The following is a 20,259-nucleotide window of genomic DNA, read 5'->3' on the forward strand; positions in this document are numbered from 1 at the left end:
ACCTAGGGTCCAGGCTTAGCCGATGTGTCGTTATATCCGGTGGGATCCCTGTTATGTCTAAATGGGACAAAGCAAAACAATCCATGTTATCAACAAGAAATCGAATTAGCTTTTTCCCGAGTTCGGGGGTTAATCTCGTTCCCAGGTATACCTTTCGTTCGGGAAGATATTCGACTAGTACGACTTGCTCCAGTTCTTCGATCGTTGATTGGGTAGCGTCGGAATCATCGAGGACCACAAAAGATCGAGGGATCCCTTGCTCATCATCTTCGTCAATCTTCTGATCTTTTAGTTGGGTCGAAGCTGACGTCTGTGATTGCTATCTGGCATCTCGTTTCCCTTTTGAGTCCGACCCTTTTGTTGACGAATGTGAGGATATCAGAATTGCTTCTTCGACGACAAACATTTCTTTTGCAGCCGGTTGTTCTCCGTACACTGTTTTGACTCCCTCTGATGTTGGGAATTTAAGAACTTGGTGGAGGGTCGAAGATACAACTCTCATATTATGGATCCATGGCCTTCCAAAAAGGGTGTTGTACCTCATGTCGCCTTCGATTACATGGAACTTCATTTCCTGGATGGCCCCGGCCACATTTATCGGTTGAATTATCTCGCCTTTGGTGGTTTCACATGCCATGTTGAATCCGTTTAGAACCATGGTTGCGGGTACGACCTGGTCCTGTAGACCGAGTTGTTCTACAACCTTCGATCTAATAATGTTGGCCGAGCTATCTGGATCAATTAACACACGCTTAACTTTAGTTTTATTTATAAGTACGGATATTACCAGTGCATCGTTGTGAGGTTGCATTATTCCTTTTGCATCTTCATCATCAAAGGACAAGGTTCCTATGGGTGCGTAATCCTGAGTTCGAGGTCGCTTTTCTCGTATAACCGATGTCTTAGTGCGTTTAAGCACCAGACCTTGAGGGGTATTGATGTCATCGATGATCATGTGGATGATGTGTTGTGGTTCTTCCTATTCGTTTTGTTTACCGAAATCCCTATTTTTGAAATGGTTTTTGGCCATGTCGCTTAAAAATTCTTGAAGGTGCCCTTTATTGAATAACCGGGCTATCTCCTCTCTTAGTTGCCTGCAATCATCCGTTATGTGCCCATGGGTGCCATGATATTCACACATTTGATTGGGGTTCCTCTGGGCAGGATCGGTCTGCATGGGTCGAGGCCATTTAGTGTCTTTGATGCCTCTGATAGCCGATACGATGGCGGATGCATCGATGCTGAAGTTATACTCCGATAATCGTGGTGCTTCCTTAGGTCCGATAAACCTGTCGAACCCATTTCTGTTCATCATACCCCGAGACCTTTGACCTCGATCACTCCTTTTATTACCTTGTCCATGGTTAAGTCTCGATTCATTGATCCTGTGGTTTCCACCATATGGTCGGTATCGGTCCCTGATCGGACCTTGTTCTGGATTGATGTCCCTTCTAGCAGCGGGTTCAGAACCCACTGATCGTCTTCGACTCTAATTTTTGACTGGTACCGATTATGCATGTCGGCCCAAGTAATAGTTGGGTACTCGATCAGGTTATGCTTCAACCGCCGTGAAGCCATCGAACTTCATTCGTTCAAACCTTGAGTGAAAGCCTGAACAACCCAATCGTCTGTGACTGGTGGCAGATCCATTCGTTCCATTTGAAAACGAGATACGAACTCCCTTAGTATCTCGTTATCCTTTTGTCTTACCTTGAGCATGTCTGACTTCCTGATCTCAACCTTTATGGCCCCGGTGTGTGCTTTTACGAAGGAATCTGCAAGCATAGCAAATGAATCTATATAGTTAGATGGTAAATTATGATACCATATCATTGCTCCCTTTGACAAGGTTTCACCGAATTTCTTCAATAATACGGATTCGATTTCATTGTCCTCTAGGTCGTTTCCTTTAATGGTACATGTGTAAGAGGTGACATGTTCGTTGGAGTTAGTAGTTCCGTTATATTTAGGAATCTCGGGCATGCGGAATTTCTTTGGGATCGATTTAGGAGCTGCGCTTGGGGGGAAAGGCTTTTATACGAATTTTTTGGAATCTAAGTGCTTCAATATCGGTGGTGCCCTCGGGATCTGATCAACCATGGAGTTATATGTTTTCACCTTTTTGTCGTTTGCTTCGATCCTCTTTTCTCCTGATTCTATCCGTTTGGTCAGTTCTTCGAACATCTTAGCAATTTCGGGATTAGTCCCCGACTCTTGCTCATTTGACTTTACTATAGCTGGTTCCGTTATGTGGGTGATTTCTCGGGATAGACTGAGCTCCGGCCTGCTCGGTATCTGGGTTTGACTTTGCAACCGAGCTATTGCTGCCTGTTGAGCTTACAACATTTCGAAAATTATATGCAAGCTGACACTGTTTTCCTCGACGTTATGGGTATCTCGAGCTGCAGATCGAGTACCACCATGAATGCTATTTTCAGGTTCAGAATGTAGGTTTGCCCCAATGGACACATGCGGATTAACGTCTAATGGTACTTCGACTCGAGCTCCAACGGCGTCGACAAGCGGCATTCCTGCCTTGGGCATCAAGTTGTTGTTCTCACCTTGAAGGCCAGCTTCGTTGTCGATAAGTAAGGCCATTTAATTTGAGAGGTCGTCGTTGCTAATCTGAAATCAAAGGTACTTCCGAAAATAAGCGTAGAATGGTGTGTTTTTGCAGATTCGTATCAAATAATCACTATTATCCTTAGCCCCACGGTGGGCGCCAAACTGTTTATCCGAAAAACAGATAGAGTTAAATTTTTACGTAGTTCTAAGGGCATGTGGTATAACTTGACACAAATCGTAAGAATGAATAGAAATATCGAGTGTTGACTGTAGAGAATGAAAAATAAGCAAAGTTGGGAAGAAGATGATTTATAGATTAAGCAAGATGAATCAATCTATGAAGCTAAAAAAGGACAACTCTTCAATATAAGAGTGTATGATATCTTAGTTACAATGTATGCAAAAACTTGGTCCTTACAGAAATAATAACCATCCCCTTTATAGCGGAGAGATCCTACTTTAGATATAATTAAAAATACATAGTGGAAGACCCATGATAAATTAATTTTTCCATAATTCCTGTCAGGATTCTCTCCTCTAGTGCGATTGCAACGGCTCTTGTCTATGAGCTCGATATTAACTCGAGCTTGATATCGACTCGAGCTCGATATCGACTCGAGCTCTCGATCTTGACTTGAACTCGATTCTGACTCGGATCCTTGTATTGATTCGGGGTCAGTGTTGGTCGGTCTCTACCTCATAAGCTCGATAACTTCACTTTGCATCATAGTTCGATTTGGATTCGAGCTCGATAATGGTATCGAGCTCGACATTGATCGGTCCCTAGGGTTCGAAGCTTGGTGACCTGACTTCGGACCTCAACATGATATTATGAAGACGCTCTTCGATCCAATGCATTACCATTTCGACCAGTTCGTACGAAGGACTAACCGGTTTTGACCGTATATAAATCTTTTTGCTTTATTTTATTAATGTTTAAAGTCCCATTTTGAATGAGTTTATTTTTAAGACGCGCTTATGAAAAATATTACCGTGAAAAAGTTCCATGTTTGTGAGAAGTAAAAAGTTCACTATATAATTAGGTGCAAAAGCAAAACTAGAGGAAAATAAACAATAAGGAGAACAACACCAACTCCAACTGAATTTGCTGAGATTTTGTTCATAAGATGTTTCATCGAATCCTCTGCCAAAGGAGATTAATTGAATGTTAAAAAGAAAAGGGAAAAACAAAGATTTATAAGTGCGTAAAATTTATGAACGATAAAACAATGTAACGAGAAACATAACAAAAAAAATGTAAACCAAATATGAACCGAAAAAATCGCAAGATTATTTTGTCCGTAGTGAGATTTGAATTTGCTGAAATTTTGTTCACAAGATGTTTCATCGAATCTAAAGGTGATCAATTGCATCTTAAAACAAGAAAAGAAAAAGAACTTGTTAAGTGCATAGATTTTGTGAACGATAAGACAGTAATTAGAAATAGAAGAAAGCAATGAAATTATATGAATGGGAAAAAACAACAAAATCAATGTCAGAAGTGGGATTTGAACCCACGCCCTCTTACGAAGACCAGAACTTGAGTCTGGCGCCTTAGACCACTCGGCCATCCTGACTGATTGTTGAGCCCCTTCAAATACTATTAAACATTGAGTTAGAAAATATAATAAAGAATTGTTATTGGGTATAATTTCGTCACACTAACAAGTTTAACTTTATAAAGTCATTTAAAGGTAATCAAATGTATGTACAACATATTCACTTTGTCTCAATTTATATATTAGTATTATTTGACTGAACACATAGTTTAAAAAAGAAAAAAAATACTTTTGAATCTTGTTTAAAAATAAGCTATAAGCTATAGATATTAATAGTAAAGGATAACTAACTATTCATAATAGTAAAATTAATAACATAAAAAATAATATAAATAATCTAATACGAAATGTCAAACTACACTTGTGTGTAAAATTTATTTACTCATTTATATAAGATAAATCCATTAAAAATTTGCCTTAGTTTGATAAGTTTAATAAGTTTAATAAGTAGCAAGTATTTTCAGCTATAGGTATCGTTTTTCCTTTAATTCGTTCTTTCAGATCCCATTATTTCATTAACTTTAATCTTTTTTAACAAAAAATAACTTTAATCTCAATATTTTATTTTTGACACAGACAAACTAGAGAATTCAAATCAATCCTCTTTCCATTATTTTTTTCCCAAAGCCAAAATTCCATTTTCACCATCGTCGTATATTATCACTTCCCCACTCCTTCTCTCTCTTCAAAAGAACCCCTTTCTCTCTCTAGATCTCTTTCCTCTCGGAGGATTCCGAGGGTTTTTTCTTCATCGGAGATCTTCCATTCGCAACCTCCTGCAGATCTCGCCGTCATGGCGGCCGCTAATGCTCCGATCACTATGAAAGAAGCCCTAACGGTAGACTATTATTCATCTTTAACTTTATTTCCAACGATTTATTGCAATTTCATATCGACAGTTTAAAATTGATTGATTTTCCTACTCTTACTAGTGTTTCACGTGTGAATTGTTGCTTAGCACTGTGATTTGAGTTTGATTGAAGATCTGAAACCCTAGGCTATGATATTGCCTTAAATATTTGAACTTTAGTTTCTATCTGATACTAGAATCTGGATTTAAATTTGTATTTTAATACGTCAGAAATGTAGCTCAGAACTTTGATATTAGTTCATTGCCAGATCTGAATCCAAGGTTATGATATCATTTTGGATTGAGAACTTTATGTTTTTATTGTGAATTTAAAATCCAGATTGAATTTAGTATTCTTATTAGTATTTCTGGCAACTTGGCACAAGCTAAATGTAGCTTAGAACTGTGATTATTTTGTTACGAGATCTGAGGCCTGGGTCATGATATTATTTTGGATTGATAACTTTAGTTTATATTTGAATTTTAAATCTAGATTGAATTAGGTATTTTAATACGTCTGAAATGTGTCTTAGAACTGTGATATTAGTTCATTATTAGATCTGTGACCTCAGTTATGTCTGTGAATTTAAAATCTGGATTGATTTTGTATTCTTATTAGTGATTTGGTAGCTTAGCATGTGTGAATTGTGTCTTTGAATTGTGATATTACTTCATAACCAGATCTGTGATCTATGTTAGGATATCATTTTGGACTGAGAAGTTAAGTTTTTATGTGAATTTAAAATCTGGCTAGAATTTCATATCTTTATTAGTGTTTTATGCAATATATCATGTGTGAAATGGGGCTTAGAACTGTGATAAGTCATTACCAGATGTGTGACCCAGGGTATGATTTCTTTTTGGACTGAGAACTTAAGTTTCTACATGATTTTTAAATCTGGACTGAATTTCGTATTATGTAACTTTATCTGTGAACATAGTATGTGTTAAATGTGGTGTGAAACTACTTCATTACAGATCTGCAACCTAGGTTATGGTATTGTTTTGAATCTAGAGAGCAAGAGTATATGCGAAATTAAATATATGACTGAAATTTCGTATTCTTGTTAGTTTTTCTGGCAACTTAGCACGTGAGAAATGTGGCTTAGTTCATTACCAGATCTGCGCCTAGGTTATAATCTTCTCTTGATTTGAGAACTTAAGTTCAATTTGAATTTAATGTCTGGAATTTTGTTTTCTTATTAGTGTTTCTGGAAACATAGCACGTACGAAATGTGGCTTAGAACTGTGATTTTAGTTTATTCCCTGATCTATGACTTAGGTTATGATATTATCGGGAATTGAGAACTACATTTTCTATGTGAATTTAAAATCTGGATTGGATTTCATATTCTTATTTGTTATTCTGGCTGCTTAGTACGTGTGAAATGTGGCTTTGAACTGTGATATTCATTTCATTACTGGCTATAGGTTATGATATTATTTTGCATTAAGAACTTAAGTTTCTGTGCGCCCAAGCCCTAGTGGTCAATGTAGTGGGAGGAAAACCACGAGTGTCTTAGAGCCTGTTTGGCCAAGCTGCTAAAAACTGCTAATTTTGAAAAGTACTTTTGTTCAAAAGTGATTTTCGAAAAACTATCTTTGGAGAAAAACAAGTTGTGTTTGTTCAATTCATTTGAGAGGTGCTTTTTGCAAAATTTGATAAGCAAATTGTGTTTGACCAATCTTTTCAAAAAGTACTTTTTAGCATCAAATTACAGAAAAGGACAGTTTACTTTACAATCAATACTATGTAAAACATATTATTTATTATAAAATAATTTAATTAGTTTTTATTTTTATTCAGTTAAAATATAAAGTAGAATATATATTAAAGATTTTAAACAATATAGTTATCCAAAATAATAATATTGGGTATCTAATATTATTACTTATTGTTTAAATGATGAATTAAATATATCAAAATACATCATTAATTCAGTATACATTAAAAATTTACTCCATAATTCACTATCTAAATGTAAAAGAAAGATTTATTTATAATAGAGAGACTGTTCCAATGAGGAATAGGAGAAGGAAAAAGAAGTACGATTGAAATAAGAAAGAGAAGAGAGGGATGATAGAAACAAAAAGGAAAAGGAAAAAGTTAAATTAATGAGGGATTTTATGGTGAGCATATTTTTGTCTTGAAAAAATTAATTTTCTGCTTCTGCTTCCACGAAGAAGGTAGAATTTGTAGCTTCCTCCCAAAAGCAGAAAAATTGCTTCTGCTACTGCTCAAAAGTAGTGTCTTGGCCAAACACCTTAAATTTTCGAAAAAGTGCTTTTCTGACAAAAAAGGTACATTTGGCCTACTAGAAGAAGCTTGGCCAAACAGGCTCTTACATTCAAATCTCAGCGGAGGCAAAAGACCACTAGGGCGATTTCCTTCCATCTGCCTAGCTTTTGGTGGGCAGAATAACCCAATATCGGTGAAGTAGTTGAGGTGCGTGCAAGCTAGCATCGCCACCATTGCCATCCAAAACAAAGAACTTAAGTTTCTATACGAACTTAAAATCTCTTCGTATTCTTAGTAGTGTTTTTGACAACTTGGCACATCTGAAATGCGGCTTCGAACTTTGATATCAGTACACTACCAGATCTGTGACCCACGTAGGGATATCATTTTGGACTGAGATTTTAAGTTTCTTTATGAATTATATAGCTGGATTGGATTTCGTATTCTTATGAGTGCTTTGGCTTCTTATCACATGTGAGATGTGGCTTAGAACTGTGATAGTTCGTTGCCGGACTGCGAGCTAGGCATTGAGAACCTTTATTTTTTATTCAAATATAAAATTTGAATCGAGTTTTGTGTTCTAATTAATTTTTTTGGCAATTTAACGCTTGTGGAGTGTGGCTTAGAACTATGATATTAGTTCATTCCCAGATTTAAAATATGGATTGAATTTTTCTTGTGTCTGTCGGTGTTGCAGTTGCAAAGTATAGGGGTTAATCCGCAGTTCATCACGTTCACCAATGTTACCATGGAATCAGATAAGTATATATGTGTTCGGGAGACTGCACCACAAAATAGTGTGGTGATTATTGATATGAACATGCCCATGCAGCCATTGAGGCGTCCAATTACGGCAGACTCTGCGCTTATGAATCCTAATTCCAGAATTTTGGCTCTCAAAGGTATTTGATATTTGCTAAGAATTTTTAATGGTTGTATTATTAGCTCAAGTTATTGTTTCATATAAAGTTGCGGGGACAATTTCAGACATGCTAGTGCTATTTATTATTTGCTGACTTGTTAGGTTTGTTGGCTTATTCAAACTTTCTAGTGAAAAAGCTTTCCTTCCCCTTCTTATTCATCATCTTGATATGCAAAAGAACTTGCAACTAGGCAAAAGATGACAGGAATGACAGCAAACGTCCTTTTGGTTATCAAATTAATAAATAAGGGACACTTTGAGGTACTTATCTAAAGAATAAAAAAAAAGATACATTAAAGTTGATTAGGATTTGACTTTGTTGTGTTAGTGATTTCCTTCTTAAGGAGGATTTGAGGTGGATATCACCTTGGTAAATGAGAGTGACAGAAGTAGTATGCGCAAGTCATCGTTCTTCACTTTTAGGGAAATGGTGAAAGGACTGCTCTGCCATTGCTGATTTCTTATTCTGTCCTTTTATGTTTGCTGACGAAGCAATCGTCTCTCCTCTTTCCACTTGAAGCTCAAGTCCCAGGAACTACTCAAGATCACTTGCAAATTTTCAATATTGAGGCAAAGCAGAAAATTAAATCACATCAGATGCCCGAGCAGGTAATAGCTCTTTTATTTGATTTGTTTACTAAATTCTTTTAGCTGCAGTAGTTCTTGACATCTGATCCTTTAGTGTGCATTATTTCATATAACTTTCAATCTGTTGTATGTTCAGGTTGTTTTCTGGAAGTGGATTACGCCAAAGATGTTAGGTCTTGTCACACAATCCTCTGTGTACCACTGGTCAATTGAAGGTAAGGTTTTCTTTTTGCTCTTTCGTCTTCACTCTTAACATTGCTGGCTTTTCTTCCTCCTGTTTGCCTGGAGAAGCTCTGTTTTTTCCACTTATTACTGTTTTCACAATTTTTTAATGGTTGACTGTCTGCCCTTAAGAATCCCTAATTCTCTTTGTACAGGTGATTCTGAGCCTGTGAAGATGTTTGATAGAACAGCCAATCTAGCTAACAACCAAATTATCAACTATCGATGTGATCCTTCAGAGAAATGGTTGGTTTTGATCGGTATTGCCCCTGGTTCACCTGAGGTGTGTACTGTTGTTAGCTATGTCGCTAATGGAAATCTTTGTTTTGATGTATACTTTGTGTACCAGATTTTGCTTCTCGCACCAACATTGTCATTGATGTCGTTAGGAAAGGGGGAAACTGGGAAAAGTCATGTAGTGTTGAATGGCTTCTTACCTTTTGTAATTCATGTGATTCTTACATGTGTGCGTTGCATCATCGCCCCTCCATTTGTTGTAACATACATAATGGCCAATTTGGCCGCATTCAACTATCATGCTGCAAGAGTTTTCTTCATCTCTTTTTTTGGGGGGGGTGGGGCATTACTGGACTGTTGGATGTTTCCAGCTGCAGCAAGTCAAAATGACCATCTTTAGTTTTGAAAATTCTTTTGACAATAGGGCTGGGATTTGGGTATTAACAAGGTTATTTCCACTACCAAAAATGGACCAAAAGAACTTTAAGCTCAATAATATGTGGTCGTTTGAACTCTGTTATAGATACGTTTAATCATGATATTTGTTCTTGTTCTGGTGATTTCTCATAATTTTAATATTCAATGAAGATTTACTATTATCATTTGGCTTTCCATTTTGATTGGTACTGTTAGAGGCCCCAACTGGTCAAAGGGAATATGCAATTGTTTTCGGTGGATCAACAACGCAGTCAAGCTCTTGAGGCTCATGCTGCATCATTTGCTTCATTAAGAGTAAGAAAAGCTCCTCCAAACAATTTCCCCATTCCCAATTTTTCTGGTGGCCTTGCTTCCACGTTTTCCTGCTCTGACTGTTGTATGCTTTAATCAGGTACCTGGAAATGATAAGGATTCCATACTAATTTCTTTTGCCTCGAAGACCTCAAATGCTGGACAGGTTACATCAAAGTTGCATGTCATTGAGCTAGGCGCTCAGCCAGGTGAGTACCTCCTTTTTTTCCCTTCTCTTTTCATGATTAGTTTAAGTTGAACATTGTTTTACTGACTTTCTGCAGAGAACAAGTCTGATATGACTGGTCGTTTTTCTAATGAGTTGAAAATTTGCAGGGAAACCCTCTTTTTCAAAGAAACAGGCAGATCTTTTCTTTCCTCCAGATTTTGCTGATGATTTCCCAGTTGCCATGCAGGTTTGTTTTCTGTGCTTTGTCTTTTCTTTTTATACTAAAAGAATTCAGCTTCTTGTAACACAGTTCCTCTGTTACCTCTGCAGATATCTCATAAGTATGGTTTAATTTATGTCATCACAAAGCTTGGGCTTCTGTTTGTCTATGACTTGGAAACAGCTACTGCAGTGTACAGAAATAGGATCAGCCCAGATCCTATTTTTCTGACTTCAGAAGCTTCATCTATTGGTGGTTTCTATGCCATCAACAGACGAGGCCAAGTGTTGCTAGCCACAGTAAATGAAGCAACAATTGTTCCTTTTGTCAGTGGCCAAGTACGTATGCTTTTGTATCTTTCTGGTATCATGTATATTTCTGTAGATGCATTTCCAGTACTGTAAAATTTGGTAATCTATGACCATGAAAGACATAAAATTTTGTATAAATTTTGTTGCAGTTGAATAATCTTGAGCTTGCTGTCAATCTTGCCAAAAAAGGAAACCTTCCTGGTGCCGAGAATTTGGTAAGTTAAAATCCTGTTTCTCAAGGCACTATCTTTTGAATTGATTTCTTGATTGGATGGAGATTGGAGTGTCAAATGATGGGATCTCTTGGCTCTGAACACTTTTCATACTTCTAACTAGTACGTGCTACAAATCATGGTTTTTGCTCTTCAACATGCATCTCCTTTTTCTAGATCAAATGTGGACTTAGTTAATTGGTTGTATTGATATCATCTTCTAGAACAATATTTGACAAGGCTAATGACTTTACATTACCTGAACTCTCTTACTTTGATTGGTGTGGTTAGCAGTTGGTAAATTTATTAAAAGCAGTGGTTCTGATGGATTCAGCATGTTGAGAGTTTGTTGCTGTCTGCTATTTACAATGATCTCATATCTTATTAATTTTGTATTGCATCAGGTTGTCCAGCGCTTCCAAGAGTTGTTTGCTCAAACCAAGTACAAAGAGGCTGCTGAGCTTGCTGCAGAATCCCCACAAGGCATACTCCGTACGCCAGATACTGTAGCTAAATTTCAGGTATTGGCTGTGTTACCAAGTCCATGTTGTTCCCTATCAGATTTATTGCTCTTCAAGGTCGCCGAGAGTCCCAAAATTAATTTAATATGTGTCTTAGTTGCTTATCTTGTGAAAAGTAATGTGTTATGTTATCTTATTTGCAGAGTGTGCCCGTTCAAGCAGGGCAAACACCTCCTCTGTTGCAGTACTTTGGTACACTTTTAACAAGAGGGAAGCTCAATGCTTTTGAGTCTTTGGAACTTTCACGACTTGTTGTCAATCAGAATAAGAAGAACCTCTTGGAGAACTGGTTGGCTGAGGATAAGCTAGAGTGTAGTGAGGAACTTGGCGACCTTGTGAAGGTTAATTACAGGACTTGGCGTCGATTGATTCATTTTTTCTGCTGTCTACTACTTTTAGTTGGTTTCTTTTTCTGCAAGTAGTCCGTTGTTTAAGGTACTGACCACAGTAAGCTGTTTTGTTGTAGACTGTTGATAATGACCTTGCCTTGAAGATATACATCAAAGCAAGAGCAACACCAAAAGTTGTTGCTGCTTTCGCTGAGCGCCGGGAGTTTGACAAGATTCTGATATACTCAAAGCAGGTTAGTGATGCATTTTTTGCTGTGGTCATTACTGACTACTTTTTATTTGTCTGAGCTTTAATCCAGTTTTAGACTGCGTCATATCCTTCTTATATAAGAACATTCAGAGATTTGATAACTCATTGTTTTTTCTTGATACAGGTTGGATATACGCCTGACTATTTGTTCCTCCTTCAAACAATTCTTCGATCTGATCCTCAGGTATGCTGGGAATGGTTTTACAAGTCATATGTTTATCAGGTCGTCTTTCTCCACAGGCTTCATGCAGTCAATTTAACGGGATTAAGTCATCGTTTCAATATCAAATTGTCTTTGACATGGTGCAAAATTTTGCATGCGTTTTTTTCTTTGAGGGTGTATCTCTTATTCAATGCTATCACTTATGAAATATTGTTCGTACATTGGAAACGTTGCATCTTCTTTCTTAAACTAAGTGAAAACACAGTAATGGGACATGGTGCTTAGTCGAGGATGAAGTCAAATAAGTTTGTCTTTATGCGCAGGGTGCTGTTAATTTTGCGCTCATGATGTCCCAAATGGAGGGAGGGTGTCCTGTTGATTACAATACAATTACTGACCTATTTCTTCAGGTTAATTTACTATTTAATGATGTTTAATGCACTGATTGCAGTTTAGAAGCCTTTTACAATTTTTATGAGGTGTAATATTCCACCTGATGATGATTCTCTCTTTCTTTTTTGACATCAGAGGAACCTGATCCGTGAGGCAACAGCATTTTTGTTGGATGTTTTGAAACCTGACCTTCCAGAGCATAGTTTTCTGCAGACTAAGGTTTATCTCGCTTCTCATTAAGAGACATCTTTCTGCTCATACATTTGGCTCAGGCTGTAACGTTCTTCTATACAGGTCTTGGAAATCAATCTTGTGACTTTCCCAAATGTTGCTGATGCTATATTAGCCAATGGAATGTTCAGTCATTATGATCGACCACGAATTGGTCAACTTTGTGAAAAAGCTGGTCTTTACATTCGGGCATTGCAGGTTGACTGGTTTTCAACATTTTTGACTTTTAACTTCCCCTAAGATATGACTAGCAAGTTGGCTGATTTTGTATGTTTCTGCAGCACTACTCTGAACTACCTGATATCAAGCGTGTTATTGTTAATACACATGCTATTGAGCCTCAGGTGGGTATGCTCCAGTGATCGTATTGACTCCCTCTTGATGGTTGTTGGGTGTTTATTTAGCTATATTGTTTGTTTCAGGCTCTGGTTGAGTTCTTTGGGACTCTCTCACAAGAATGGGCGCTTGAGTGCATGAAGGACCTTCTGGTGATCAATATCAAAGGCAACCTTCAAATAATAGTTCAGGTATTCATATGGTGTTATCATATATTATTTGTGAAGTGTGCTAGAAATATGCACCAATGATGCATTATTGTTCTTTGGGAATTGTGACGTACTCGTAACAGCATACCTGATTGTGCTTGTGTTTATATCAGGTTGCTAAAGAGTATTGTGAGCAGTTGGGTATTGATGCCTGCATTAAGCTTTTTGAGCAATTCAAGTCTTATGATGGGTTATACTTCTTCTTGGGATCGTATCTGAGTTCCAGGTGTGTACTGATGTGACAGGACATTTTGGATGGGCTATTTTTAAGTGTTAGTCAATAAATGATTTTTTTGGGCCTTGTGCAGTGAGGATCCTGATATCCACTTTAAGTATATTGAGGCAGCTGCCAGGACTGGACAAATCAAGGAGGTTGAGCGCGTGACTAGAGAATCTAACTTCTATGACCCCGAAAAGACAAAGAACTTCTTGATGGAAGCCAAACTTCCTGATGCCCGACCTCTGATTAATGTTTGCGACCGCTTTGGTTTTGTTCCTGATCTCACACACTACCTGTACACTAGCAATATGCTACGATATATTGAGGGTTATGTTCAAAAGGTTGGTATGACTTCTGTGTAGTGCTTGCTTAATTGAAGTGTTTCCTAACATGTGAATTACAAGTTTTCGTCCTCTATGGAACAGGTCAATCCGGGAAATGCTCCTTTAGTTGTGGGGCAACTTCTAGATGACGAGTGTCCTGAAGATTTTATTAAAGGCTTGATCCTTTCTGTTCGTTCTCTGCTTCCTGTTGAGCCCCTTGTGGCTGAATGTGAAAAAAGGTTTATGTTTATCCCTGTCACAACAATTTTAAGATTGTCATGTTAAATCTCTGTATTAAGCTTATCCTGTTGGTTGTCAGGAACCGGCTCCGACTGCTTACACAGTTTTTGGAGCATCTTGTCAGTGAGGGAAGCCAAGATGTGCATGTACACAATGCTCTTGGTAAGATCATCATAGATAGCAATAACAACCCGGAGCATTTCCTCACGACCAACCCATATTATGACTCACGTGTTGTGGGTAAATATTGTGAGAAGCGCGATCCGACCCTTGCCGTTGTTGCCTATAGGAGAGGGCAATGTGATGAAGAACTTATTAATGTAACAAATAAGAACTCTCTGTTCAAACTGCAAGCCAGGTTTGTTTTTATTAGTCTCCAACTGTTGGTTTATTTTTTTGAAGATGAACAAACCATATTATTATGATGTTTTTAGGTATGTTGTTGAGAGGATGGATGGTGATCTTTGGGAGAAAGTTCTTACACCTGAGAACGAGTTTAGAAGGCAGCTTATAGATCAAGTTGTGTCCACTGCTCTGCCTGAAAGCAAGAGTCCGGAACAAGTATCTGCAGCTGTTAAAGCTTTCATGACTGCTGATCTTCCCCATGAACTGATTGAGCTTCTTGAAAAGATTGTGCTCCAAAACTCGGCATTTAGTGGGAACTTTAATCTGCAGAATTTGCTTATCTTGACAGCCATTAAAGCTGATCCATCTAGAGTTATGGACTATATCAATAGACTTGATAATTTTGATGGTCCTGCGGTCGGGGAGGTTGCTGTTGAAGCCCAACTCTATGAAGAAGCTTTTGCAATCTTCAAGAAGTTCAACTTGAATGTTCAAGCAGTCAATGTTCTGCTTGACAACATCCGCGATATAAATCGAGCTGTGGAGTTTGCGTTCCGAGTTGAAGAAGATGCTGTTTGGAGCCAGGTGGCTAAAGCTCAACTCAGAGAGGGATTAGTGAGTGATGCTATTGAATCATTTATTCGTGCAGATGATGTCACCCATTTCTTGGATGTCATTCATGCTGCAGAGGGTGCAGATGTTTATCATGACTTAGTGAAGTATCTGCTGATGGTAAGGCAAAAGACTAAGGAGCCCAAGGTTGATAGTGAACTCATTTATGCTTATGCTAAGATTGATCGATTGGGTGACATTGAAGAATTTATTCTGATGCCAAATGTAGCTAACCTACCAAATGTTGGTGATCGCTTGTATGACGGAGCCTTATATGAGGCTGCAAAGATCATATTTGCTTTTATTTCAAACTGGGCTAAGTTGGCAAGCACCCTTCTAAAGTTGAATCAATTCCAAGGTGCTGTTGATGCAGCACGTAAAGCAAACAGTGCAAAGACTTGGAAAGAAGTCTGTTTCGCTTGTGTTGATGCTGAGGAGTTCCGCTTAGCTCAAATTTGTGGGCTTAACATTATAGTTCAGGTACCTTTTGCATTTCTTTTTTATTGTGCTTGTCAGTATTTCTGATGAACTTGCTCATTTAAATTGTGAAGGAGATCTTCTGGATTACTGGTGATAGGCAGTCTGTTTTTGATTTTGCAGGTAGATGATTTGGAGGAAGTGAGTGAATACTACCAAAACAGAGGATGTTTCAATGAATTAATCTCTCTTATGGAGAGTGGGCTCGGTTTGGAGCGCGCCCATATGGGTATCTTCACAGAACTTGGTGTCCTTTACGCCAGATACCGTTATGAGAAGCTCATGGAACACATTAAATTATTCTCCACCCGTCTTAACATTCCTAAGCTTATTCGTGCCTGTGATGAGCAGCAACACTGGAAGGAACTCACATATTTGTATATCCAATATGATGAATTTGATAACGCTGCCACTACTGTTATGAATCATTCTCCAGATGCTTGGGATCATATGCAGTTCAAAGATATTGTTGTGAAAGTTGCTAATGTGGAGCTTTATTACAAGGCCGTCCACTTCTATTTGCAAGAGCATCCCGATCTCATCAATGATCTTTTAAATGTTCTAGCACTTAGGGTGGACCATACACGTGTAGTGGATATAATGAGAAAGGTCTGACTTATCATTGAAACCCTTTACTAACTAGGATTGTTTGGATTACACTCTTGATATATATTCTTATTAACCCTTTCTTTTCTTTTTCGTATGATTGATACCAGGCGGGTCACCTTCGCCTAGTGAAGCCGTATATGATTGCCGTACAAAGCAACAATGTTTCTGCTGTGAATGAGGCCCTTAACGAGATATATGTTGAGGAAGAAGATTACGATAGACTACGCGAATCAATTGAATTGCATGATAACTTTGATCAGATTGGGCTTGCACAGAAGGTGATGGCTGGTTGCACTAAATTGTCTTTCTCCGTAATTAGCATATGCCTGATAATAGTTCCACTTTTGTGTTCCACTTGAGCAGATAGAGAAACATGAACTTCTTGAGATGAGGCGTGTCGCTGCTTCTATATATAAAAAGGCTGGTCGGTGGAAGCAATCCATTGCTCTGTCGAAGAAAGATAACCTTTACAAAGACGCAATGGAAACAGCCTCGCAATCTGGGGATCGTGAACTTGCTGAGGAGTTGCTTGCTTACTTCATTGAACAGGTACCAGTTGTTAGGATTTCAAGATTCACCCATGCATATCCTCCACATCTGCCCCCAACTACGCCTCAATCCCAAAATAGTTGGACTTAGTCACATGAATCCTTGGTATCTGTTTAGCTCTATTTGGACCCGATTTTGATAATCAAGAATTTGTCTTCTGATAAAAAGTAGAGGTTATCTGACTACTGGTTCTCTCCATCTCATACATATTCTCAAAATTGCATATATATATATATATCTTTAAAAAACTAAAAAGACTTTTGGAAATTTCAAGAACTAATATAAGTGTGTCAACACGGGCTAAGCTTTCCCAACTAGTTGAGAAACAGGAGGGAAGAGATGAAAAGAGTCCACAGAGAATGAAAGTAATTTTTTTTGCATTGGTACCAGATGATTCTGGCATGTAATAACACATCAGTGTGTAGTAAGTGTTTATAAACCATGAATTCTTGCATAAGGTTTGATGTGGTTGTGGGGATAAATATTCTGGTACCCATGGAGATCTTGATCATTTGTTATTTGGAAATTTTATTGCTAATGTATAGGTAACTTGGTTGGTTAATGAGTCTAGCTTGTAATCACTCAATCAATTATGCTTAATATCAAACTAGTTGGAATCGGCAATATGGATCCAACTAGACTTTATTCACATTTGCTGTAGACTTACTGGCTTACTGCACCCTCCTCTATGTATTTATGCTTTCTGAGGATCACATAGCAGAGTTCTCGTATTTATCATTTGGGAAAATTAAGGGAGAATGTATCATATTTTTCTTGGAAACGATATTGCTACTCCAGGAGTAGGGTAACTTGGATTGCAATAATTGTGCATTGGTTAATGCTCATCTAACCTGTAATAAAGAAGATCTAGATATCTAATTCACTCTTCTTAATTCTTTTTTGTGCTTTTGCAGGGAAAGAAAGAATGCTTTGCATCATGCCTATTTGTTTGTTATGATTTGATTCGCCCAGATGTTGCCCTTGAGCTAGCATGGATGAATAATATGATTGACTTCGCGTTCCCGTATCTATTACAGGTGCTCTCTGAAACCCTCCCCAGATCTGTCTGTTTGTTCGGTCGTGCATTTGCATGTTTGCTTATCTACTTTTAGGGAGAGCTGAAATCTGCATTTGTTGTGTCCTTTCCTCTGGTAAACATATTAATAGTATTTGTCACTGTTTTGACAAGTCTGTGTCCTAAACCCTTGATCTGCCTCTGCATTTCTTTTGAAGATAATAATTTTTTTAATCAGTAACTAGAACATGATAATTTTTTTCATCAACCTCTGTTATTGTGCTGTGTTCTTCCTCTTTTACCTTGTCATTATTATGTTTGAGGGGAAGTACCTGAAACTTTGCATGTTTTTCATAGCTCTCTAATTTGTAACTTCTGCGTTCTCTTTTTATTCCCCATCATAGTTTTGCTGTCTGCCTCAGTTTTTTTAATTATCAGTAGTCTGTTGTTATCTGCATCCGCATTTTAACTTGGGTCTCTCTCTCTCTGGCACAGTTTATCCGTGAATACACTGGCAAGGTAGATGAGCTGATAAAAGATAAGATTGAGGCTCAAAAGGAAGCAAAAGCCAAAGAGAGTGAAGAAAAGGATGTTATTAAGCAGCAGGTAATTACACATTTTCCTTGCTTTTAGCCTGGAGGTGACCAAAGTTGCACAGTATTTTAATAATGTTTTGAGAAGTGCCACATCACATGCATATCTGTGTTAAATTGACCGTCTCTTTTGCGCTATTACAGTCTCAAAGTTGCCTTGCTAATCCTATTCATTCTTTTGGTGCAGAATATGTATGCACAGCTGCTGCCTCTGGCTTTGCCTGCTCCGCCGATGCCAGGTATGGGTGGAGGTTTCGCTCCACCCCAACCACCTCCAATGGGTGGAATGGGAATGCCTCCCATGCCTCCATTTGGCATGCCACCCATGGGTTCCTATTAATCTGATGGTGTTACCACAGTGGTGTAAACAAACTTCACAAAGAGGATACAATCTGGACTGTTTTTGGTTTCTTTTATTTACTCTTGCCCTTAGATTTTTATCTATTACCTTGCAGTTAGTTGCTGAAGTGCACAAGTGGAGGATAGATGAAATAATTGTTTCTGTTGTGTGTCATAGTGTGTTGATATTTCCTTGTAAGATTCTTTTTAGAAGAGGCATTTTTTGCAGTTAGGCAACAAATTGAGGATATTTTGTGTTCACAACCATGTAAAGATGCGCTATATTACCTCTACTGGTTTTCTGGGGTCAGCCAAGGTTCTTCAGTTCCCAAGTGTTGTAATTTTTCCAGGTATTCTTTTGGATAAATTCTTGTTGAATGTTTTTTTTTTTTGGTATGTTCACCCAGCCGCTGTAAATGAACACTTATTTACTTTTATTGCTTTCATTCTTAAAGACATCCTAGTTTGGGCAAGTCTATCTCATTTTTAACTATAGTTGTGTCGTGTACCATGCAAGGTTTTGTGGAGAAAATGACCTGAAAATTATCTGTTTCAAGGGACGTCTAAAAGGTGAGGCTAGTAAAGCCTTTGCTTTAGGCCCTAAAATTTGAGGCTACAAAAACTTTCGATAGTGCGTTTTAAGATTTTATTTTCGGTTATATGATGGAGTTTATGGAGAAAAAGAAAAGAAGATGGCGTACTTTGCGACTGAAAACGACTCCTAAGAAAACCGAGACATAAGGAAAGAAAAAACGTTGACGTTGAAAATGTTATTCGATTAGATCTAGTCTCCACTTCCCTCCAAAATTATTCATTTCCCCTTCCCTTACCACATAATAATCCATGAATTTCCTAAATTGCCACTTCTAGTATTCCATTAGGCACTAGTGAAACTTTCAAAGTGCTAACAAGATAATTCATTAATTTTAGCAGACATTAGAAACAAGCTCAGTAACTTTTCACAAGTGAGGTTTGGGGAGGTAAGATGTTTGAAACTTTACCTCTACCTTGGAAGGACATAGATGTTTTCGAAAGACCCTCGGTTGGGGAACGGAGGAAAAAAGTAATGGCAACAAGTAGGAATAACAACAAGATAAAAAAGATCAAAGCCAAGAAAGTAGTTAAATTCTAGGTAGTAATAGCAATCTTGAGCATATGAATGAATAGTAAATCGCCAACATCAATTCAAAAGGTGTGTAAACATATAGAAATTATGTGAAATCGGAAGAATGAAATTTAGGGTTCACATTTTGGTTTGAGAGGAAACTTCGAGATATTTCTGTGTATCAGCCAGAGAAATGAAAAAATCATTTTGTACAAAAACTAGGCCTAATCTATTTATAAGACCTCGAAAGTAATTACCTCTAAACTGGGCTACCCAGATAAATTACAACAAATGGCCCAATATAACGGGTCTAACATTAGCCTATACCCATTGGGCCCATTCTAACAGCCCCCTCAAGTTGGAGGGTGACAAAACCCCTAACTTACGAAGATGAAAATAGTGTGCAGGCCCAGACAAGGCTTTTGTGAGCAGATCAACAATCTGAGAAGAGCTGGAAACATGATGTAAACTCAGCAGGCCCTCACCAAGCTTGTGTCTAACAAAATGACAATCAAGTTCAATATGTTTGTTCCGTTCATGAAATACATGATTGCGA

At 37.8% G+C, this 20,259-nt stretch overlaps 1 protein-coding gene and 1 non-coding gene across 2 annotated transcripts; one reads left to right on the forward strand and one right to left on the reverse strand.

Annotated features, from left to right (window-relative positions):
- Positions 1-4,058: 4,058 nt before the first annotated feature.
- Positions 4,059-4,142, reverse strand: TRNAL-CAA (transfer RNA leucine (anticodon CAA)). The gene has a single exon. It is a non-coding gene; the product is annotated as a tRNA-Leu (tRNA).
- Positions 4,143-4,723: 581 nt separating this feature from the next.
- LOC107815448 (clathrin heavy chain 1) lies at positions 4,724-19,071 on the forward strand. The gene is made up of 30 exons (XM_016641028.2): positions 4,724-4,962; positions 7,911-8,115; positions 8,656-8,744; positions 8,860-8,938; positions 9,101-9,228; positions 9,816-9,914; positions 10,012-10,120; positions 10,248-10,327; positions 10,411-10,638; positions 10,761-10,826; positions 11,228-11,344; positions 11,488-11,685; positions 11,811-11,927; positions 12,069-12,128; positions 12,431-12,517; positions 12,636-12,719; positions 12,795-12,929; positions 13,013-13,075; positions 13,154-13,258; positions 13,390-13,502; positions 13,585-13,837; positions 13,922-14,058; positions 14,139-14,417; positions 14,494-15,496; positions 15,617-16,102; positions 16,210-16,380; positions 16,466-16,651; positions 17,566-17,688; positions 18,162-18,272; positions 18,447-19,071. Exons 1-30 carry the CDS (start codon positions 4,918-4,920, stop codon positions 18,597-18,599), a joined length of 5,109 nt encoding a protein of 1,702 aa, XP_016496514.1. The 5' UTR covers positions 4,724-4,917; the 3' UTR covers positions 18,600-19,071.
- Positions 19,072-20,259: the final 1,188 nt, after the last annotated feature.

The sequence above is a fragment of the Nicotiana tabacum genome, chromosome 13, assembly GCF_000715075.1.
Source record: "Nicotiana tabacum cultivar K326 chromosome 13, ASM71507v2, whole genome shotgun sequence".
Lineage (NCBI taxonomy): Eukaryota > Viridiplantae > Streptophyta > Magnoliopsida > Solanales > Solanaceae > Nicotiana > Nicotiana tabacum.

Coding starts and splice junctions, on each gene's coding strand:
- LOC107815448 (XM_016641028.2), top strand. CDS start 4,918: ATGGCGGCCGCTAATGCTCCGATCACTATGAAAGAAGCCCTAACG. Junction 12,930..13,012: donor TTTACATTCGGGCATTGCAG/GTTGACTGGTTT, acceptor ATGTTTCTGCAG/CACTACTCTGAACTACCTGA. Junction 16,103..16,209: donor TAGTGGATATAATGAGAAAG/GTCTGACTTATC, acceptor GATTGATACCAG/GCGGGTCACCTTCGCCTAGT.